Source organism: Aquarana catesbeiana, linkage group LG02, assembly GCF_042186555.1.
Source record: "Aquarana catesbeiana isolate 2022-GZ linkage group LG02, ASM4218655v1, whole genome shotgun sequence".
NCBI classification, from domain to species: Eukaryota; Metazoa; Chordata; class Amphibia; order Anura; family Ranidae; genus Aquarana; species Aquarana catesbeiana.
In genome coordinates, this window is record NC_133325.1 from 581,894,295 (window position 1) to 581,915,477 (window position 21,183).

The 21,183-nt window shown below is 42.7% G+C and overlaps 1 protein-coding gene across 3 annotated transcripts in view; it reads right to left on the minus strand.

Annotated features, from left to right (window-relative positions):
- Window positions 1-21,183, minus strand: part of WDTC1 (WD and tetratricopeptide repeats 1) — a 101,511-nt gene that overhangs the window by 71,113 nt on the left and 9,215 nt on the right. For 2 of the 3 annotated variants that reach the window (XM_073616179.1, XM_073616178.1), the window contains exon 3: window positions 6,498-6,581. In XM_073616179.1, coding sequence (XP_073472280.1) covers window positions 6,498-6,581 — 84 coding nt within the window. Of the gene's footprint in view, window positions 1-5,727; window positions 5,783-6,497; window positions 6,582-21,183 lie in introns of those variants that run through there. The other variant, XM_073616180.1, reaches the window with a different exon arrangement.

A 21,183-nucleotide genomic window follows, 5' to 3' on the forward strand; every position in this document is an offset into this window, starting at 1 on the left:
CTAAAGCATGATATCAACGAATGGCTAATAAAATATGTGCAAGATGGGTTGGATAAGTTATGCGGTCTCATGGATAATTGAAACACTGCTATATGGAAATTTTCATGTTGCCTTAAAAGTTGTATTACATCCCTTAGTATAAGGACAAGTTACAGGAAGATTCCTTCAGTATGAACTCCAGGCATCCTCTAGTTGCTGCTATTTCACAAATGTCCTACAAGTCATATAGCTAACAGCAGATTCAAATCCTATCCTGCAAACTCGTATAATTATGTCCAAAGAAATAGCATGCATATATAGCCACCAAGGGCTGTCACTGTAAAATTCTGCTTGTCAAGTCAAATGACATTTGTGATAATCTTTCCATTTGAACGCTTAGGCCGTTGATTTATGGCACATGCTATTTCAACAATTGCTAATGACCAGTTCAGTTGAGATGGGAGAGGAGAAAGAGAAATAGATGGGGCTTCGGTACATTACCACCTTTGTAGCTGATATAGGCTTCCCATTCCATCCATACACAGATCAAGGTCTCCTCACGTCAGTGACTGCTTAGCGGCTCACGTATAATGAGATGATCCCCTCTTGTCACAGCGGAGCCGCTGAGTGTACGAGGCTTGTAAAGCCGGTGAGCTGTGGCGTGTAAGCCGAGTGTTGATGGAGCCCACTTCTCCTATCCCGCGGTGTAGTTGATATGGGGCGTGTCGTTGGGGCTGGCGTCACATGACCGCTGTGACATTAACGCGTTTCGCTAACCAATTAGTGTAGCTTCGTCTGGACTAGGCGTGGCTGGGGGCTGTCGCTTCCTTTTATTTACTGAACCATCCCGACAGTGCCACCCACATTGTTGTATACATAATAAGCCTGGTTCATGCTTTCGCTTTCTAACTGAAGTGGTTCCCATAAAATTGAACAGTCCACGTGAAATCTCCTTTCATTTATCTATTCCGATATTTTGTGCTGTCATGGGGCTGCAAGTTCAAGGTGTCTTTGAAATCTCAAAGTTTTTTAGTCTCAAAATAGCAGGGTCAGCGATATGACATTTTTACTACAGGCAACTTCTCTTGTATATATTGATCTATCAATAAATAAATTGATCTATCAAACTTAACCCAGCCATTCTTTATATTAATTTGATACAAACACAGTATCATAAACTAAAACCTTAACAAGACTTGGGACATGAAAAGAGAATAGAATAGAATACGAAGGAAAATGAGAAGGGTGAACACAAATATAAGTAGGTAGGGATTGCCACCTGGAGAGACCATGAGTATTGATCATAAAGGGGTAAAGACGATGGTTACCTAAGTTTCCAAAAAGACCTGTAAATTCAACTCTGTGTTGAGTCCCCAAGGAGCGAGGGACCCCAATCGGTAGATCCACCTCTTCTTCTATAGGAGGATATGATTGAAGTCCCCCCATCTGGTTTGCCTTGATGGTATAAGGCAAAGTGCTTTGCTAGTGGTTTTTCCTGAGACCTTTCTGAGTCTCTTTCTCTCTCACCCCTGATTTCACGTAAATGCTCACCTATCCGAGTCCTAAGAGATCTCTTGGTTTTACCAACATAGATCTTTGGACATTGACAGGTGAGCATATAAATTACTTATGTTGAACAGATGATGAGATCCCGGATCTCAAAGGATTGCTGTCCATGGGCATTGTGGAACATAGTAGTTCTGTCCACAAATGGGCAGACTTGACACCCACTGCATGGATACATCCCTTTGCTCCTGGGGTAATTCGAAAGCCAATTAGAGCTTGGCTCTTTTACAAATTCTGATTGAATAAGAATGTCCCCTAGATTTCTAGCCCTCTTTGCCACTAAATTGGGCGACATTCCTACAATTTCCTTCATTCCAGGACCATTCAGCAATATTCCCCAGTGTTTTTTCAAGATACTACGAATGGATTCCAACTGGGCACCGTAAGGGGTAATCATTCTTACTGGGCTTGGGTCAGCATGTTTTTCTTTTTTTGGGGTTGGTTTCAAAGCAAGCAGACTTTCTCTGTTTCTGCATGCTGCTTTGACCCTGCCCTGTAAGATTTGTCCATGGGAATTTCCTCGTTCACGGAACCTTTTATAAAAGAAGGTCAGCGTTTTCCTTTTTTAGGTCACTTTTTCGGGTACAGTTCCTTTTAATCCTTAGAAATTGGCCAACCGGAATCCCATTTTTGAGCCAAGGGGGATGATGACTATCAGCTCTTAAAAGAGTATTGGCCGATGTTTTTTTACAAAAAGTACTGGTCCAGGAAGGGTATTTGTTTCTCATCGACAATATAAGTTAACCGAATGTTACGATCATTCTTATTTAGAAGGTTGATGAAAGTATGCACTTCCTCTCTAGTACCCTTCCAGATGACCAATGCATCATCTATGTACCTCAGCCATGTATGCACATGTTCTGAGTACATTAGTGACGTGAAAACATCTTCCTCTTCCCATAGCCCAAGATGGAGGCACGCGTATGCTGGTGCCCATGCGGCCCCCATCGAAGTGCCCCTAATCTGTTGGTAATAGTGTGAAGAGAACTGGAAGAAATTATTCTTCAGAGCGAATTCCAATAGTTCTATTAAGAACTCGTTCTGAGATCCAAATTCTGGATATTTCAATTCAAGAAAGACCTTCACTGCTTGAATGCCACATTCATGTGGGATTGAGGTGTAGAGAGACTCAACGTCTACTCCTACAAGTAGGCAGTCTCCAATATTCTCCAAATCAGCTATCTTCGATAGTACATGACGGGTGTCTTGTACGTAAGATCTGAGGCTGGTAACCATCTCTTTGAGGAGAGAGTCCAGGTATATCCCAACTTTCTCCAAAGGACCCTTGATTGCCGAGACTATTGGCCTACCAGGTGGTTTTTCGGGACATTTGTGCACTTTTGGAATAATATAAAAAGTAGGCACATTGAACTAGGTGTTCAAACTCCCATTGGCTGAGTATAGCTGCCTCCTTTGCTTCAGTAAGGATGCCATTTGGCTTCTGTACCACCTTAGGGAAAGGGTCTCGGTCAAGTTTCCTGTGCGTTGAGGAGTCACCCAATAGTCGTTTTGCTTCTGTCTCAAAGAAATTGTCATCCATCAGGACAACATTTCCCCCTTTATCGCTCTTCTTTAAAATAATGTTTTTTGCCTTCCTCAGTTCCATCAGAGCGGCTCGCTCATCCTTTGTTAGGTTATACTTTCCTTTTTGTGTCCAGTCGACTTTACTCAAGTCTTTCTGGACCATTTCCAGGAAAAGGTAAAGCCATCGATTTTTGCTTAGGGAAGGAATTTTGGTAGAGCGTATTGTCAGATCAGCTATTCGTCTAGTGGGGCAACTTGGGGCATCCAGATTTTCGTTCTCCTCTAATAGAGCATTTAGGATATCAAGGGCTTGTTGATCCTCTGTACTTAAATTGTGTGTCCCCAGAAGGCGGTGCATCCCTATTTTGATATAGGGTTCTAAAAAGTACCTTTCGTAGGAATAAAGCCACATCTTTATAAACTGAAAATTCATCCATGTTAACGGAAGGTGAGAACGACATTCCTTTTTGGAGAAGGCTAATGTGATTTGGGGCAAGTGGAAAAGTAGAAAGGTTAATGACTTTCATGTCAGTTTCCGGTAGCTCCTGAGCAGGCTCTGCCTCCTCTGACTGTGTGTATGTGACCCTGTCTGTGTTCCTAGGGCTTGCTCTTGTTGTTTGCTTTTTGGTTTTGTGAAGTTTTCTGGGGGAGGGGCGGTTTTCCGAGACATCCTCCCCCTCCTGTTCCAAAAAAGTCACAGTTTTTGGGATCCCCTCAACTTTTTGCTCATCCCCAAGTCTCTCCTGCCTACCTCTTGATCAGGACCTTTGTCCTCTCCTACTGGACCCACTTCTTCCCCTCCTTATGGTTAAATCAAACACCTGATCTTTTTCAAAATCGGCCAGGTCCCTCCTGAACTCAGATTGTTTGGTTGTTTGTAAATTGAGTTGTACCTTCTCAATTTCCTTCTTGAGAATGTCAACATAAAAATATAGTACAGTATTACTTTGGATTATGAGCATAATTCGGTCCAGAAGCATGCTTGTAATCCAAAGCACTCGTATATCAAAGCGAGTTTGCCCATAGGAATCAATGGAAACTCAGATAATTCGTTCCAGTTTTACTGCTGGTGTATGCAGTACCGCATGTGGAAAGAGGTGGGGGGGGCACCGGAGACACTCGGAAACACTCGGAGACCACACAGAGACACTCGGGAACAGAGCTTTTCCGAGTGTCTCCGAGCGTCACCGGCGCCCCCGCACCTCTGGCCAAATGCCGTACTGCACACCCCAGAGGCTTGTATCCTGCTCATCTTGCGAGACAACGCTTGCAAATTGAATCAGGATTTAAAAAAAAAAAAATAAAAAAAATGAAATAAATAAATAAAAAAAAGCTTGTATTTACTTGGTTTTACTGTACATGGTAGACATGCATTTTTCAGCTTTTGAGACCAATTTTCATTTTTTTTTTTTTTTTTTTTGCTAAATTCATGCATGTGTACCTAGAGATCTAGTAAGCTACCATACACATTAATAACCAGATTACGCAGTATCTGCAAAATCCCCATTAGGTTGTCCATGCACATTAAATTCAGACCGAAAAATCTTTTAGCTACCTACATAATTAATTTAAATTTTTTATACAGTTAAGACTCCTGAACTACACATTTGTTGGAAAACCTAAAAGGAGATTGTAAAATCAGAATTGAATAAATGTAGCCATCTTCAAACCTCCTACACCTAGTACAACCCCATCTTAATTTTATTATAAAATATGCAGACATAACTCTACTCTCTTTATTTGGATAACTGTGTGCCCACCATTCATATTTGTTAATCGCCCTTACTCAATGGACAGTACTAATTCTCAAATGCAGTAACCCATTCAATCATAATGTACCATGCTGGTTAGACCAAGACAAGATGAAACTGGACTGGTTGCTATTGTAAAAAACAATTCATTCAGTTTAAAATAGAAATGAAAGGCAAAAAACATTTGTGTATATATATATATATATATATATATATATATATATATATATATATATATATACATACATACACAAATTATAAAAAATTATAAATACCCCCTTTAATAAAACAAAAACAAACAAAAAAAAAAAAAAAGTGATCACATACCCTCTGTTCTCAGCTGCATAAGGAGCTTAGAGAGCTGGGGGAAGAGAAACAGTAGAACGCTGATCTAGGCTGAATGGCTGTGCAGGGGGGCATGTCAGCACAAGTCTAATTATTGGAGGAGAGCAGGCTTAGTTCTCAGCACAGACAGAAAACTGTGCTCTCATGCCTAGTGTGGTCAGTTTATATTAGGAAAGCAGAGGGACTGGCAGGAACACCAGGGATCTCACACAAAGGAAGCAATACAAAGAACAGGACACTTTTTCATACAAAGTACATGGTAAATCAGGAATATGAAATGTTGGGGTAACATAGAAGGCTGTAAAATCTTTGGTCCCACCATTGTTATAAACCACATATAACATTAAATTCTTATGACTTACTTTGTTCTTTACATTGTGAATAAAGAATCACCCAAACCCGGCTTTTTTCTTTGTTTACAGTCTCAGCTTTACTTTAAAACTATCAGTGTCAGTACATTTGCCCATGAGTGTCTTGTGATGAAAGAATAGGACAAGAACTTTGCACACGTTGTATAGATACTGTATATGGGCACCCTACTAAATTACATTTTTCAATGTACCTTATAGGGGCAATTGGCAGCATATGTATCTCATCCCATTAGAATTTCCTCAAATCTATCAGGAGAGAAATGTGGAGGTTGATATTACTGACCTCTTCTGAAAATGCTGGCTTTTATGTTATTGTACTGATCTTCTTGTTTCAATACTTTGACTCAATAAGTAGGATATTTTGAAGCATCCACTTGTTTCTGACAACTTCTGTTTCCAGCTGTGCGATCCACTGTTTGAGTTAGGCTCCATTCACACAATTCCAAAGTTGCGCCGACTTTGGATGGGTGCAACTTGAACATGACTTTGACCAGTGATAATGGACAATTGTTGCATTGTATAACATTCAGGTACGACTTTCATGCAACTTTTGAGGGCTAACATTGAGGTCTATGGGCCTTAAGCTGCATGAAAGTTGGACCAAAGTAGTGCATGAACCACTTTAAAGTCGCTGCAACTTTAAGTCGCACATATAGGAAAGCTTATCATTGGAAAACATGGGGGAATAACTTGTCATGCGACTTTGATGTTCAAAGTTGCATGACAAGTCGTACAAGTGTGAACGGAGCTTTACTGGATATGTTCCCAACTTTAGTATCTTCATCATTCCTCTCCATTAATCCCTCTAACCAAACTGTTTTGAATAGGTCCATCACTGACATGGTTTGAAATTAATTTAGAATACAGATTATTTAATGGGTAAGGGCTTGTAAAATAATTAAAAAGGTCTTCTTGCCAGTCTCATTCAGCATCCACAAAGTCAAATTCCCAGAAAGATTACCTGTAGTTCTGCCTCTAGTCCCAGTCGACGAATTAAAGGATCTGATACATGATGATTTCTCTGAAAGCTTCTAGCTTTCCTTTCCTAGGGTAGAAACAATACATTTATGTATTTGATTAATTTATATTTTAGCATAATACAGAATTTTAGCATAATACAAAATGAATCTGATAAACAAGCTTAAAGTGGATGTAAACCCTCTCCTATACCCAGTGAAGTGACTGGCCTCAGATGATACACAGAGATGAAACAAACCCTCCTACATAAGTTTTACATGTATATCTGCTGTCTTTCCATTTATATATTCTTTAGAGAGTGCAGATGGAGTTACAAATCTTTCCTCCTGTTTCAGAAATGAGAGGGCAGTCTAGGCATACACTGTGTGAGCTGATTGGGAGGAAAGGAACACACCCCCCTCCACACTGGCAGAGGAACGAAGAAACTTGCTGTACTGTGGATAGACAAGCTCTCTGCTTATCTATCTCTAAGCTCCCTCCCGGACACAAATTTTCGGCCTGCTTTGATCTCCTGTGTTGGAGAGCTTGTCAAAAGTTATCATGCTTATAACAGAGGAACAGAGCAGCAGAAAGACACAGCACTTAGGGCTTTGGCGAGCGAAACACTACAGATATATGTGCCCAGATCAGATTTCATAAATGGGGGTTTACTATCACTTTAAAGTGAATATGTCAAGGTAGGAATATGTGACCTGCAATTGCTGAATAGCTTTCGAAGCTGCAGGTTCCTCAGTTTCATCCTAGTTATGGCTTCACTGCTTTATAACTTACTGACCCAAGTGAACATATTCACATGTAGTTTTCCAACAGATATGCACATGCTTCTCAGGTCAATGACCTATTAAGTAGTGAAGGAAGAATAAGGATGATAGCTCTCACGCATGCATTTTTCCATCTTGGCTGGTTCCTTTAAATTGTTTTTAAACCCAAAACCAAAAATGTAATATATTGCAGCTTACCAATCATTAGATGTGGTGTCTACATTTGTTTTTTTAGGCTTTTTTTTCCCTTCTGTTTTCACCTGGGGATCTGGCCAGTAATACACCTCCTGTACTGGAGTGTCCCCACTCGGAATGAAGGAGAACAGGAGCACCTTTGGACATTTAAATACACTAGCAAATCAAAGCCAAACTTCAGATAACACTTTATATGCAGTTACAGCAAACATTTTTTTTTTCCCTTTTGGGATAAAGATCTTACATAAATAAATAAAACCTGACCATTGAAAGCACCCTTGTCAGTTGCAAATGGTTTGTCTAATCCCTGTAGCTGCTACATTTCAAGGAGAGTTTGTTCTTTTGATAAACAGTCCTACTGGCTGGATCACCAGATTAAAATAAAAGAAAGAAAGCCTAAAAAAAAATGAATGCAGCCACCACATCTAAAAAACTGGTAGGCTGCAATATAATAAATAAATTCCTTTTGGGTTTAATACCACATTATGCAAATGTTACATTTAATCAGTGCAAGAATTTTTGCATGGCTTGAAGGAACACGTGATGCAACTGATCTGAGTATCATCTGCAATAACTGGGCTGTGTAATTGTAAATAAAAGGATGTTGAGAAGCATTTGTGAGCATCTTGGGAGCAGTTTGCTGCACATAGAAATTTTCCAGTATGATAAAAATATATCTGTATTACTGGATTACCAAACCTCTTTCTATCAGTGACCTGCATTTGTTAATTAGTTGACTTGGGTAGGAGATTGTGGCTATTTTGTTGACCTAAGCAAGGAAGGGCAGATTTTTCACTAAGAATGACCATACATACAGAGTGTTTTTATCATTTGAATGCATTCTCAAAGACTATAGCAAAAATAATTAAATGCATCAGGAACACCTACCACCAACAATTATATTTAAACACACATGGCAGGGTTAGCGGTAGGCTGTGTTGGTCTGTTTGATCAGAATTTCAAAAAGGAGTTGAAATTGCTAGAAAACGGACTCACGTAAGTATAAAGCTGACAGATCTGTTCAACACTTCAATGATCATTCTGCCATGAAAGCCACATTGGGATAATAATCTATAGGAGCTAGAAGTTTTAGAAAACTTCTATAACCCATGCAAGAGACATTCATCACTCACAGAATTTTCATCTTTTCTTCATAAACCTCAAACTGCTCGATCATCACTAGGAGTCATTGAATCATCTGCACTAGTAACAAAATGTATGGTTAGTTTTATCTGCAAAGGAAAGTCACTTTAGGCTGTTCCTGCTGATAATTGATCTAGTCATGGGCTGCTGTCAGCTTCCGAATCCAAGAAGGTAAACACATTAGATACAAGATGTGATTGATGAGGGTAGGGTGGCAGGTGTATGTTTTTCTAATGCCATCTGTTTTGTTGATGCTGTCAAAAAAAGTTCCTTATGCAGTTTTTTTAATTTTCAATACTCATACAAAATTTATGAAAGCATAATTAACTAAGGCTTCATCACCGCTCATAGAATTTCTGAGGTTCCGCTACAAAAAGATACTTAAAGTGATGCTAAAAAGTGATACTACTTTTTTTTGTTAAAAATAACAAACACGTTATACTTACCTGCTCTGTGCAGTGGTTTTGCACAGAGAAGTCCCGATGCTCTTGTTCTGGCATCCCTCTTCGGCTCTCCTAGCCCCTCCCCCCTGCTGAGTGCCCCCTCAGCAAGCAGCTTGCTATGGGGGCACCTGAGCCGCAGCTCCCTGTGTCCATTTGGCTAGGCCCTGCCTCCTCTATGTTCTCATTGGCTCACTGACTGATTGACAGCAGGGGGAGCCAATGACGTTCTGCTGCTGTCTCAGCCAATGAGGAGGAAGAACCCGGGGCAGTCGACTCTCTCCTGCAACATCGCTGGATAGAGATGGGCTCAGGTAAGTATTAGGGGGGCTGCTGCACACAGAAGGTATTTTATTTTACTGCATAGAATGCAGTAAGATAAAACAAACCTTCTGACTTTATAACCACTTTAAAGCTGAAGTTTAGCTAAAACATTTTCTTCTCTACCACTTTAGTTACATTACTTACATGTGGTATAGTATGCCCCACTGTGCAGGCTGCTGGATTCTGTAGAAATCTTCACTGCAAGGTTGTCCTGTACTCTTCCTCCTGCTGAACCCCTGGCACTGTTGGGGTTAACCACTTCGGATTTCTGGGCTCAGCTGCACTAAAGATGATCTGACAGGGGCACGTCCCCTCCACCAAGAAAAGTTCTTTCACCGATTGCACTGCCTGTAACACACTCTGTGAATGGGGGAGAGAATCCTGCTGCCAGATGTTCAGGAGCGGGAAGATGACAGGGCAGCACTGGAGTGACAATTTTTACAGAATCCAGTAGTCAGCACATTGTGGGACATACTTTATTAAAAGGCAAGAATGTAATTAAAGCTGTCTTGTCATAAATTCAGAGCTCTCCTGTGTCTTGTTTATACTTATTGTGTTATCTCAATGACTCTAATTAAGCCTTCTAATTGTTATCCTAGGACTATAGAACGATTAGCCTCTATGTAGTGCAGAATAGGAGATGGTTCTGTTTAAGTAGTTTAGCAAAAGAAAACTGGACAGGCTGACACCACTCAGTTCACAAAAATGCTGTGCGTTTTCAGCACACAACAGGACTTGGGAGCTGAGTGCATTTCTGGCAGATCAACAGGTATTCTTCTGTACTTTACAAATGGCAACCACCCCAAATTACAGCTAGCCTTTTCAACAAAGGTGACCATGATAGGGAAACGCATGTCAAAAACTAAAAACAAACATTCTCAGCTCACTTACCAGCTAGCCTGCAACAAAAACAAAATTGACCCTGACTAATGCCCCGTACACACGATTGGACATTCCGACAACAAAATCCATGGATTTTTTCCGACGGATGTTGGCTTAAACTTGTTTTGCATACACACGGTCGCACAAAGTTGTCGGAATTTCCAATCGCCAAGAACGCGGTGACGTACACCACGTACGACGAGACTAGAAAAGGGCAGGTCCGAACCAAGCGCGGCACCCTTTGGGCTCCTTTTGCTAATCTCGTGTTAGTAAAAGTTTGGTGAAAGACGATTCGCACTTTTTCAGACTCGTGGCTTTCAGATCGTTTTCTGCGGTTCAGTTTGTGCTTGTGGGTTTGTATCTGCTCTTCAGTGCGTGCAGTGAGTTTGCATTGATTTATCATTGTGTTCTTGTTCGTTCGTTACTGATTTTCAGGTCGCTCTTCACAGGCCTTGCTGTTCTTCAGTGCGTTCTGTTACTTCGTTCTGAGCAGCCGACCGTTTTCTACCCATGTTGTGTATACGTACTCCTCGTAGAGTTCGTGCTGTGCGGGGGCTTGGTGTTGGGGTCCTGACCTTGACACAAGTCCAGTCCATGAACAGGAGTTCATGGACCAAGAATTGGTTGCTCCAGCGTGACCAGTTCTGTCATATGCCTTTGCTCCGTGAGAATAATCCTGATGATTTCAGGAACTTTCTCCGGATGACGGACCCCATATTTCACCATTTGTTGGCTTTGCTGACCCCTTATATTAGCAGGCAGGATACCTGCATGAGGCAAGCCATCACTCAGGAGCAGAGACTAGTCGCCACCCTGCGGTAATTGGCGACGGGGAGAAGCCTGCAGGACCTCAAATTCTCGACAGGCATTTCCCCCCAGGCTCTGGGGATCATTATCCCAGAGATCTGTTCTGCCATCATCCAGGTCCTGCAGAAGGACTATATTAAAAAAGGTAAGATTTATCCTTTAATATCACGTTATTGTATTTAATGTTAGTTAATATTAGGGCTGCTGAAATTAATCGCAGCATCGATGCATCGCGATTCGGGTGTCCCCGATGCGGCATCGATGCATGCGACCCGAAAAATCGATGTCTGGCCCCGCCCCCTCCCGGGAGAGCGCTCCGTGCATAAAGCTGTTTTTAGTGTGTGTATAATCCGGTCATGTGATTCTCAGCCACGCCTCCCTCCTCTCAGTCTCTCCTGGTGTCAGCTCCGCCCACTGACTGGAGCTATCAGGTCGGAAGAGAGGCGGGCGGGGCTAACATCAGGAAAGACGTGAGAGGAGGGAGGCGCGGCCGAGAGTCACATGACCGGAATATACACACACTAAAAACAGCTTTATGCACGGAGTGCTCTCCCGGGAGAATTCACTGCAGATCCTGAGATGTGACAACCGGCAGAACAACGGCCCCACTGCTCATTAAAGGCTGCCAGAGCAGCATGTAAGTAGGGAGGGGGGGGGGGGCGCTGTGACTGACCATCTCCTGTGCCATGTCCCCAGTGTCTGACCATCTCCTGTGCCATGTCCCCAGTGTCTGACCATCTCCTGTGCCATGTCCCCAGTGTCTGACCATCTCCTGTGCCATGTCCCCAGTGTCTGACCATCTCCTGTGCCATGTCCCCAGTGTCTGACCATCTCCTGTGCCATGTCCCCAGTGTCTGACCATCTCCTGTGGCATGTCCCCAGTGTCTGACCATCTCCTGTGGCATGTCCGCAGTCTGTGACCATCTCCTGTAGCATGTCCGCAGTCTCTGATCATCTCCTGTAGCATGTCCGCAGTCTCTGATCATCTCCTGTAGCATGTCCGCAGTCTATGATCATCTCCTGTAGCATGTCTGTCTGCAGTCTCTGATCATCTCCTGTAGCATGTCTGTCTGCAGTCTCTGATCATCTCCTGTAGCATGTCTGTCTGCAGTCTCTGATCATCTCCTGTAGCATGTCTGTCTGCAGTCTCTGATCATCTCCTGTAGCATGTCTGTCTGCAGTCTCTGATCATCTCCTGTAGCATGTCCGCAGTCTCTGATCATCTCCTTTAGTATTTAGGAAGAGAGCCTGGAGCTCCTCTGCTGTCTCTTTTTTTCTTAAGAACAGATAGAATAAAAAAAAATGGAGTTCTCCTGACTACTTTAATTTTTTTTGATGAAAACCATGAGCACCTGTGGACTTGCGCTGTAATCGTGATGCATCGTGATGCATCGCGGAATCGAATCGAATCGTTGACTTGATAATCGTAATCGAATCGAATCGTGAGGCCAGTGAAGATGCGCACCCCTAGTTAATATATTGTATTTCTTTCCTCATTCCCTAATTACCATGATTGGAATATGCTGTGAATGTCCCCTTTGTCCTCATGCATGTTGGATTTTTCTTTAATTTTTTTTTTGTCCTTCATACATATTTGCCTTCACTTACCTCCCCAGCATGGTCTCCTAGCCCTATATTCACCTCATGTAGTCACTTAACAATGTATTTTATCAGCTCCATAGTAGTGCTTTACCCCAAACACCCCCTAAAATGTTTTAAAATGTTATTTGTGCTTTAAATTCTGGCAGAGTGCCAGAGGCTTTTTTTTGGGGGGTCCCCAAATCATTTGGAACTCTCCCTCCCCCCAACTGCTAAGTCAGCTGATACAAATTCTCTATCTATCCTTAATCATCTATCTGCTGACTTTGCCAAACCCATACACACTATACCCATCTCTTTTCGTGGTCAGATGTATGGATGAATTCCCCAAAGCATGTAGTGCAAGGGCCTGCCTGAATACTTTCAAATGGTACTGTTTAAAGTTTTTGTATCCTATTATTATCTTGATAGGTAATAGCGGAATTTCCAAATGTGCTCAAATGTGTACAATTTGTATTTATATCTTTGTATTATGACACTTCTTATCTGTCCAGTGGGCTGTCAATAGTGTAACAAAGGAGGGGCTGGCCAAAGAAATACACATTATTTAGGCATTCATCTCTCAATGAAGTGGAGAGGGTTACCTGTCCAAGAGCCCCCCCCCCTAAAATGTTAGAAATGGCCCATGAGAGGGGGGAGGGGGAATCTGATAGGTGTACCTTATGCTTTGGTCTTTAAAAACTCCCTCAAATAAAGGTCATCTTGATGTTGGCCAAGAATGTTTGTGTCTAATCTGCTTTCCCTGATTATGTGCAAAATGACTAAATTTTTTTTTTCTTGTTTGACTCCACAGTTTCCTTCCAACCCACAGGAATGGCAGACTGTGGCCTCCCACTTTGCCCAGCGGTGGAACTTTCCTAACTAATTGATGGGAAACACGTCCACATCGTCCCACCACCCAACTCGGGGTCATACTATTTCAACCATAAGGGGTTCAATAGTATTGTGATGTTGGCGGTGGTGTCGGCTACTTACGCGTTCCTGTATGTGGACGTGGGGAAGAATGGCCGGATGTCTGATGGTGGAGTCATCGCCCAGAGGGAGTTCTACAGGTGTCTACAGAATGGCAGCTTGGACTTGCCACCTCCAGAAGACAATGTGGAAGGACTCCCATTCGTCTTCGTTGCGGATGAAGCGTTTGCGCTGGGGGACCATCTTATGCGGCCATTCCCTATGAGGACCCTCACCCCGGACCAGAGGGTTTTTAATTACCGGCTGGCCAGAGCCAGAAGAGTGGTGGAGAACACGTTTGGAATCATGGCCAGCTGGTTCCACCTATTTCTTACACCCATACACATGGCGGAGTACAAACTGAATCATATCATCCTGGCGTGCTGTGTTCTACACAACTTTTTACGGCAACATTCTGCCAACTATGCTGGCCCAGTTGGGCCTGAGGCTGGAATTCTAAACGAAACAACCCTGACGGCGCTCGAAAGTGGCCATCCTGGCTTGCCCCCCCCTGAGTGCCCGTGATGTCCGGCTAAGATACCTTGATTACTTTGCGGGTAGGGGGGCTATCAATATGCCAGACAATGTCTGAAACCTTTTTCAAATAAAAAAAAAATAAACTACTAAAATCTTTGTTGAAATTTACTGCTTGTGTTTCTTTTTAGCTGACCCTGACAGAAATGTGGCGAGTCCTGAAAATGGTGTGATTGTGTAACATTACAAAGCACTGTTGGGTGTTATTTACTAAAGGCAAAGACACTTTGCACTACAAGTGCAGTTGAAACTGCACTTGTAGTGCAAAGTGGATTTGCCCTTAGGACATAACCCCCATTGTCACTGAAAACACCAATTAGAGCACAACAAAAGTTTTGGAGCGTTGAAACAATAATCCACACATTCTTGATTAACAATCTTTTTAATACCAGCACAATCACATGTGCATTTAGAAAAAGGTTTTTAAAACAAACCGACATGTTTGCTGTATAACAATTTTTGGGGTCACATTCGAAAAAGTAGCAATGTCCATTTAAAACCAACAAGAAAGACACAAATCTTGAACTTACAAAGTTCACATTTGGGAGAACTTGAAGGCAATATCATACATGAGTATTTACAAACTGTGTTTGATATTGCGTTCAGATGGGGTGAAGTCACCCCAGGAAAAGCCAAATTTTGAAGATGCACACAAATTGCCGAATGTTAACATGTGCTAGCTGCCATCACGGGGGATCAAGGGACGTGTTTTTGGGGTGCAACCCCTTCCTCACAGCTACTTTATTATTGAGGATGGGGTTGCACCCCCAAAACGCGTCCATTGATCTCCAGTGATGGCAGATAGCACATGTTGACACACTGTGTGCATCTTCAAAATTTGGCTTTTTTGCAAATATGTCAAAAAATGGTATAAATTTTTAGCTCACAAAAAACAAAGGGATTTGGATTTGTTTTAAACTCTCCCTAAAACATCAATGATGTTCTTCATTTTTTTTTTGAACATCATTAATGTTTTTCTGGATGTTTTCCAAGTCCCTATTACACCCCATGATCTCCCCGATCAGGATCTGTGCACTTTCAGAGGTGAAATGCCCTGGATCCACAACATCTCGATCACCTAAAAAGATAGAAACAAAAACACACCATGTATTATAAATATGCCGGCATCCATCTCCTACCTGAGCCTGTGGTCGCAGACACTCACCTGTTGTGGTGACAATTTCCACCACGTCTTCCTCCTCCTGCTCTGCTTGGGTGAATTTCCCCTTCTTCCAGAGGTGGGGGGCCTGTGGTCTCCTCGGATGAGGGGTGTCCGAGTCTTTTATCCCCTATGTAAAAACAAATAGGTATAGCACACAGATATTTGACGGCAGAACTATAAATATGAAACATTGCTTGGAAGTGGGGTACAATTGTCTATTTTGGCTGAGTTCCAAGATGTTGAAATTTTATTGTCCTTTGTCAAGCTTGAATACTTACCTGTTTTGTACAAGCTTCACAGATGGAGACACCCCTATAGTATACACTGGAGCCCCTGTGTGGGGCCCCCTAATAAAAAGGGTGTTCTTGTGTCCCACACTAGTGCTCCAGCATCCAGATGTGAAAACTGCTGCTGAGTGTCCTCTCCTTACACAGAATCTAGTTTGCATTTCATTCTAGTTACAAACCCATCTACACAACCAAATTATTTTCAGACAAGTAGGCCATAAAAAATGTTTTAAAATGCATATGGCCAAAACAATGGTGTGTTCTAGGCCAAATGAACAATGTTTCATACGAACGAATAATGTGTCCATGAACATGAAAGTTGCCATTTTAAACTGTACAACAGTTAAGAAAAGCACATGGAACAGCACGAACCTAATAAACATAAAGAATAGGAACACAGGACAACTACTTACTTTTTTGCAGCACTCTCCTGATCCTTCTGTACTGCTCATGCTCCCTTAATTTGAGGTCCACCCTCCGCTTCCTGAACTGATCTTTCGATCGACGTACCCCGAAATTCCGGTGAAGACTTTTGACCACTTTTGCCATGATCTTGGCCTTTCTGACATTGGGGTTGGGGTAAGGTCCATACTTCCTGTCATAGTCGAGCTTCTTCAGGATGTCCACCATCTCCAACATCTCCCCAAAGGACAAATTTGATGCCTTAAATCGTCTCCTTCTGGATCGGGGCGTTTCAGGCTCCGGGCTTTCCTCCTCCTCGTTGTAGTAATTATCTGACACCTGCTGTGTCTCCGCCATGTGCTCTTCCCCCACTGCGCCGAACGAGAAGGGGCGGGGAATAGACTAGAAAGAACGTCAGGGGCGGGCGAAGTTTCACGCATGCGCAGTGTCTATAAAGCGTAATACGCATGCGTAGTACGTACGATCTGTGAGCGGAGGAAGGAGTTACAGAGGCGCCGATCGTGATAGCGAAGGTAAGATTTAACATTGGGCCTATACTGCTTCTAGATTGAGGCCTGTATTTGCACAAGTTTAGAAGACTTTAGGCTGACATTAGGGTTTGTCTTGTGTTGTGTCTTGCAGTGAAAATGGATATCTTGAAGGATCAGGACTTTATGCCAATCTTCATTGATATATTCAGGGACCTGCCCTGTCTGTGGCAGATAAACCACCCTGAATATAAGAACCAAACAAAGAGGAAGGCAGCGCTGGATAAGTTGATGCAATTTGTGAAGTCGGTGATCCCCACGGCAGATATCATCTATTTGAAGATCCTAATTGGTGGCCTGAGGATTACTTATCTAAGGGAGCACAAGAAGGTCTAGGATTCCCAGAGATCAGGAGCTGCAGATGCCATTTATGTCCCCAGGCTGTGGTACTATGACAGGCTGCATTTTCTGGCAGGTCAGACTGAACCCAGGCCAGCACTCTCCACTCTTCCATCCACGCTTTCTTCACCCCCAGCTGAGGCTTCTGACGCCCAACCTGGGCCTTCCAGGCAGCAACATGTGGAGGAGCCCAGCTTGAGCCAGGTATAGCATTCTTCTAAATATTTCTGGTTGTCCAATCAATGATGTTAAATAGATGTTAGTTAGGAGTACTAATTTATGATTGTGATTGATGATGCAAAAACTAAAACCATGTCCCTTTTTCATACACAGGGAAGTCTCAGCCAGGAGGTGGCCAGGCCAAGCAGGCTGCCTGATATCCAGGTCCCTACCCTCCGCCTTCAAAGACAAAGTGGCAGGAAGAGGAGTAACCTGGAGGAGGCTGCCATAGGCCTCTTTTGGAAGGCTACTGAGGCCCTCAGAACACCCCACAGTGTGGAGGAGGACTTTGCTGGCATAACTGCATGCAAAATGATGCAGATGGAGGAGGGCCAATGACTCCTATGTGAGTTTTTAATTTTGGAAGCTCTAAATAAGGGGTTGAGGGGCCTACTCACATGTGCAACCCACATTTGTCACCTCACCCATGGTCCTCCTCCTCCTCCTCCTCCTCCTCCAGGTCCTACTCCTCCTCCTGCCACATCTCCAACACCAGAGCCACAACCGGGAAGGAAGCGTGGAAGGAAGACCAGAGAGTGATGACCTGGGTTCAATCTGGTCTGGCAAAATATGCAGGCTCTTGTAGTACCACAGCCTGGGGACATAGATGTCATCTGCTGCTTTCATGATCTCTGGGACTTCTGGACCAGACTGCACCCCCTTACATAAGGACTCCTCAGGCCACCAATTTTGCCGTAAAATAATTGATGTCTGCCCTGGGGTCCAAGGCTTCGCCAATTTCTGCTGTTTCTCCAGCGTTGCCTCCCTCTTTGTTTGGTTCTGAGCCCTTAATAAAGGAATTTTTGCTTCAATTTTCCTCACCTATGTGTGTTTCCATTTCAAAAAGGACAGTTTGTTTGTGAGGAGGCAGGTACATTTCAAAAATACAATGTGAAATTAACAAGGGACACCAAAACCAAGCAATCTCCTTGAGATTAAATAATACAAAATAATGGTGTTGTGGTAACTTGACACACAAAACACACACAAAAATATTCTGGAGTAAAACCCAAAAAAAAAAAAATAACCAAAAAAAATTTTTTTCAGATGTGACAAATCAAAATATATTGAGGGGATCATGATAAATAATAAAGAAATAAGTTTGTAAGAACTCTGTGTGAATATGAGCAGCAAAACTACTTTATTCTTCTAGCATTATAAAGAAGAGAGTGCGCTGCATTAAACAATTTTTAACATTGCAGCCTGACGAAAGTGCTCTATCCATTCCGACCACGAATTTTACCAGACCGAGCTGTTCCGTCTCGGAATTTCTTCTGAGCATGCGTGACACTTTGTGCGTCGGAATTGTCCACACACGGTTGGAATTGATGCGATCGGATTTTGTTGTCGGAAAATTTTATAGCCTGCTCTCAAACTTTGTGTGTTGGAAAATCCGATGGAAAAAGTCAGATGGAGCCCACACACGGTTGGATTTTCGGACAACACGCTCCGATCGCACATTTTCCGTCGGAAAATCCGACCGTGTGTACAGGGCATAAGGGTTCATTTTAACCACTTCAGCTCTGAAAGATTTACCCCCTCCTTCATGACCAGGCCATTTTTTGCGATATGGCACTGCGTTACTTTAACTGACAATTGCGCGGTCGTGCGACACTGTACCCAGATAAAATGTATGTCCACGCCCCCACAAATATTGTTTTTTTTTGGTAGTATTGGATCAACCTGTGGTTTTTTTTGCACTCTAAACAAAAAAAAGACTGACGATTTTGAAAAAAAACAAAAGAAAAAAAACAAACAATGTTTTACTTTCTGCTATAAAACATATCCAATAAAAAAAAATGTGAACAATCAAATTTCTTCATCAATTCAGGTCAAAATGTATTCTGCTACATATTTTTGGTAAAAATAATAAATCACAATATATATTGGATATATTGATTGGTTTGTGCAAAAGTTATAGAGTCTACAAACCATGGGACATATTTGTGGAATTTTTATTTATTTTACATTTTTTTTACTAGTAATGGCGGTGATCAGCGACATATAGCAGGACTGTGATATTGCGGCGGACAAATTGGACACCTAACTGACACTTTTTGGGGAACCAGTGACACCAATACAGTTATCATGGCTAAAAATATGCACTGTCACTGCACTAATGATATTGGCAGGAAAGTGGTAACCATCTAGGGTGATCAAGGGGTTAAAGCAGTTGTAAAGTGCTTTTTTCTTACCTGCAAGGCAAAGGCATAATGTGCTACTATGCACTGCATACTAGCACATTATGTGAAACTTACCTCAAAACAATGGTGTCCATCTTCACCCGGTCTTCCTTCCTGGTTTGCGGACTTTGGCTCTGTGACTAGCCATCCCGTGCATGCGGACAGGAGCCTCCGGTCACAGCACAGGGCTCTGAAAAAACTGGAAGGGTGGCCACTCCTTCAGAGCACATGCGCCAGTGATTTGACTGGCTGTATGTTCAGTAAATATCTACTAAACGGTGCATGTTTAGGAGACATTTACACTACCTATAGGCAAGCCTTATTATAGGCTTACCTATAGGCAAAACTTAAAGATGGAAGTTTTACTTCTTCTTTAAAATGTGTGGCCAACGTGTGTTACTGTGTGTGATGTTTTTTCTTTCTGCTTTGCACATTGCTGCTGTCAGAAGAGAGCCTTGTGTTTGTTTACCTACACAGGACTCTCTTCAGTAATGTCCGGAGCCAATCGGCAGGTGCTGGCCACTGATTGGTCGATGCTGCAGCCAATTGCAGCACAGTCAGGGCAGCAGGTGTGCTCTCTACCCCGCCACTCGTATCACGTACTAGGTACGGGATCCGGTGCGGAGTGGCCGCCCTGCTGCAGTATCTCTATAGTGTGCGGTCCGCGGGTGGTTAAAATCAAGGGGTTTAATTGCACACATTTGCAAATATACAGTATGCCCAAGCTGCAGTGGCCATGTCAAGGCACCCTAGTCTACTGCAGTCTTAACACTATAATTTTGAGAGTCTCTCAAGTTAGAGCATATATAGTAATGGATAGATTAAGGGCAGATATGCCTGGAGGGAGCCCACCCCTCAAAAAGGTACAGGGACGCACAGAACACCCAGCAAGGGCACAATGCCAGCTGAAGGTATCCAGTGCATCCCTGTAAAAATGTGTGCAATTAAACCTCTTGTTTTTAACATGAACTGTTACACAGGGTCAGTTTGGTTTGTTGCAGGCTGACTGGCAAGTGAGTGGGGAATTTTTGTTTGTTTTTGACATTCTTCTGTACTTGCAGGGTCTTTAAAGGAATAAAACATGGGGAAATGCCTTGTTTTGCAAATATGTCCTGCAATGTTTCTTCTTACTTTTTCTTTTCCCTGTCAAAACTTGCTGGAACCACAATTTTGGATGGAGCTGGCAGTGTCTGCCAGTGTGGCTTATATACTCAATTCTGACAGAAGTTTGACAGAACGCTCCTGCTGCCTGAATGTGATTGGATCATGCATGTGTATCCTACTACCTTTTAATGCCCATGTTCAGCTTTATGGAGTTTGAACATCTTTCAGTTATCCTCCATTATGATACCGTACACATTGCCTTGTGTGACTATACTGTATTCATGGGTTCTCTAAGGGACACAGAAAATGATCTGATTTTTAAAAAAATAATCTTATACACCATGCCCTGCCACTCCAATGTACAAAACAGAACAGGGCAGATTTTTAAGGAGATAACGGGGGACTACATAGAGTGGGCAACCTAAAGACCACCTGCAATTATCTGTTACCGAATTCTTAGAGGACAACTGTAAATACCTCAGGCAGTCAGGGGTTTTAGGCCCCTTTCACACTTGTACGACTTGCCCTGCGACTTGGAACTGCAAAGTCGCAGGACAAGTCGTTCCCCGCGATTTCCAATGACAGTCGTGCCGATTTCAAAATAGTCCCTGCACTACTGGTCTGACTTTGATGCAAGTGCAGGTTGATAGAACTTAAGTCTCCCTGAAATCGCAGCAAAGTCGCAGTAGTTTGAAAGGGCCTTAGTAATCATTCAAGAAGTCTTCCTAAATTAATCAGACCCAAACCTGATCAAAACACTGTACACTTGCCATTGCCAATGTCAAGTGA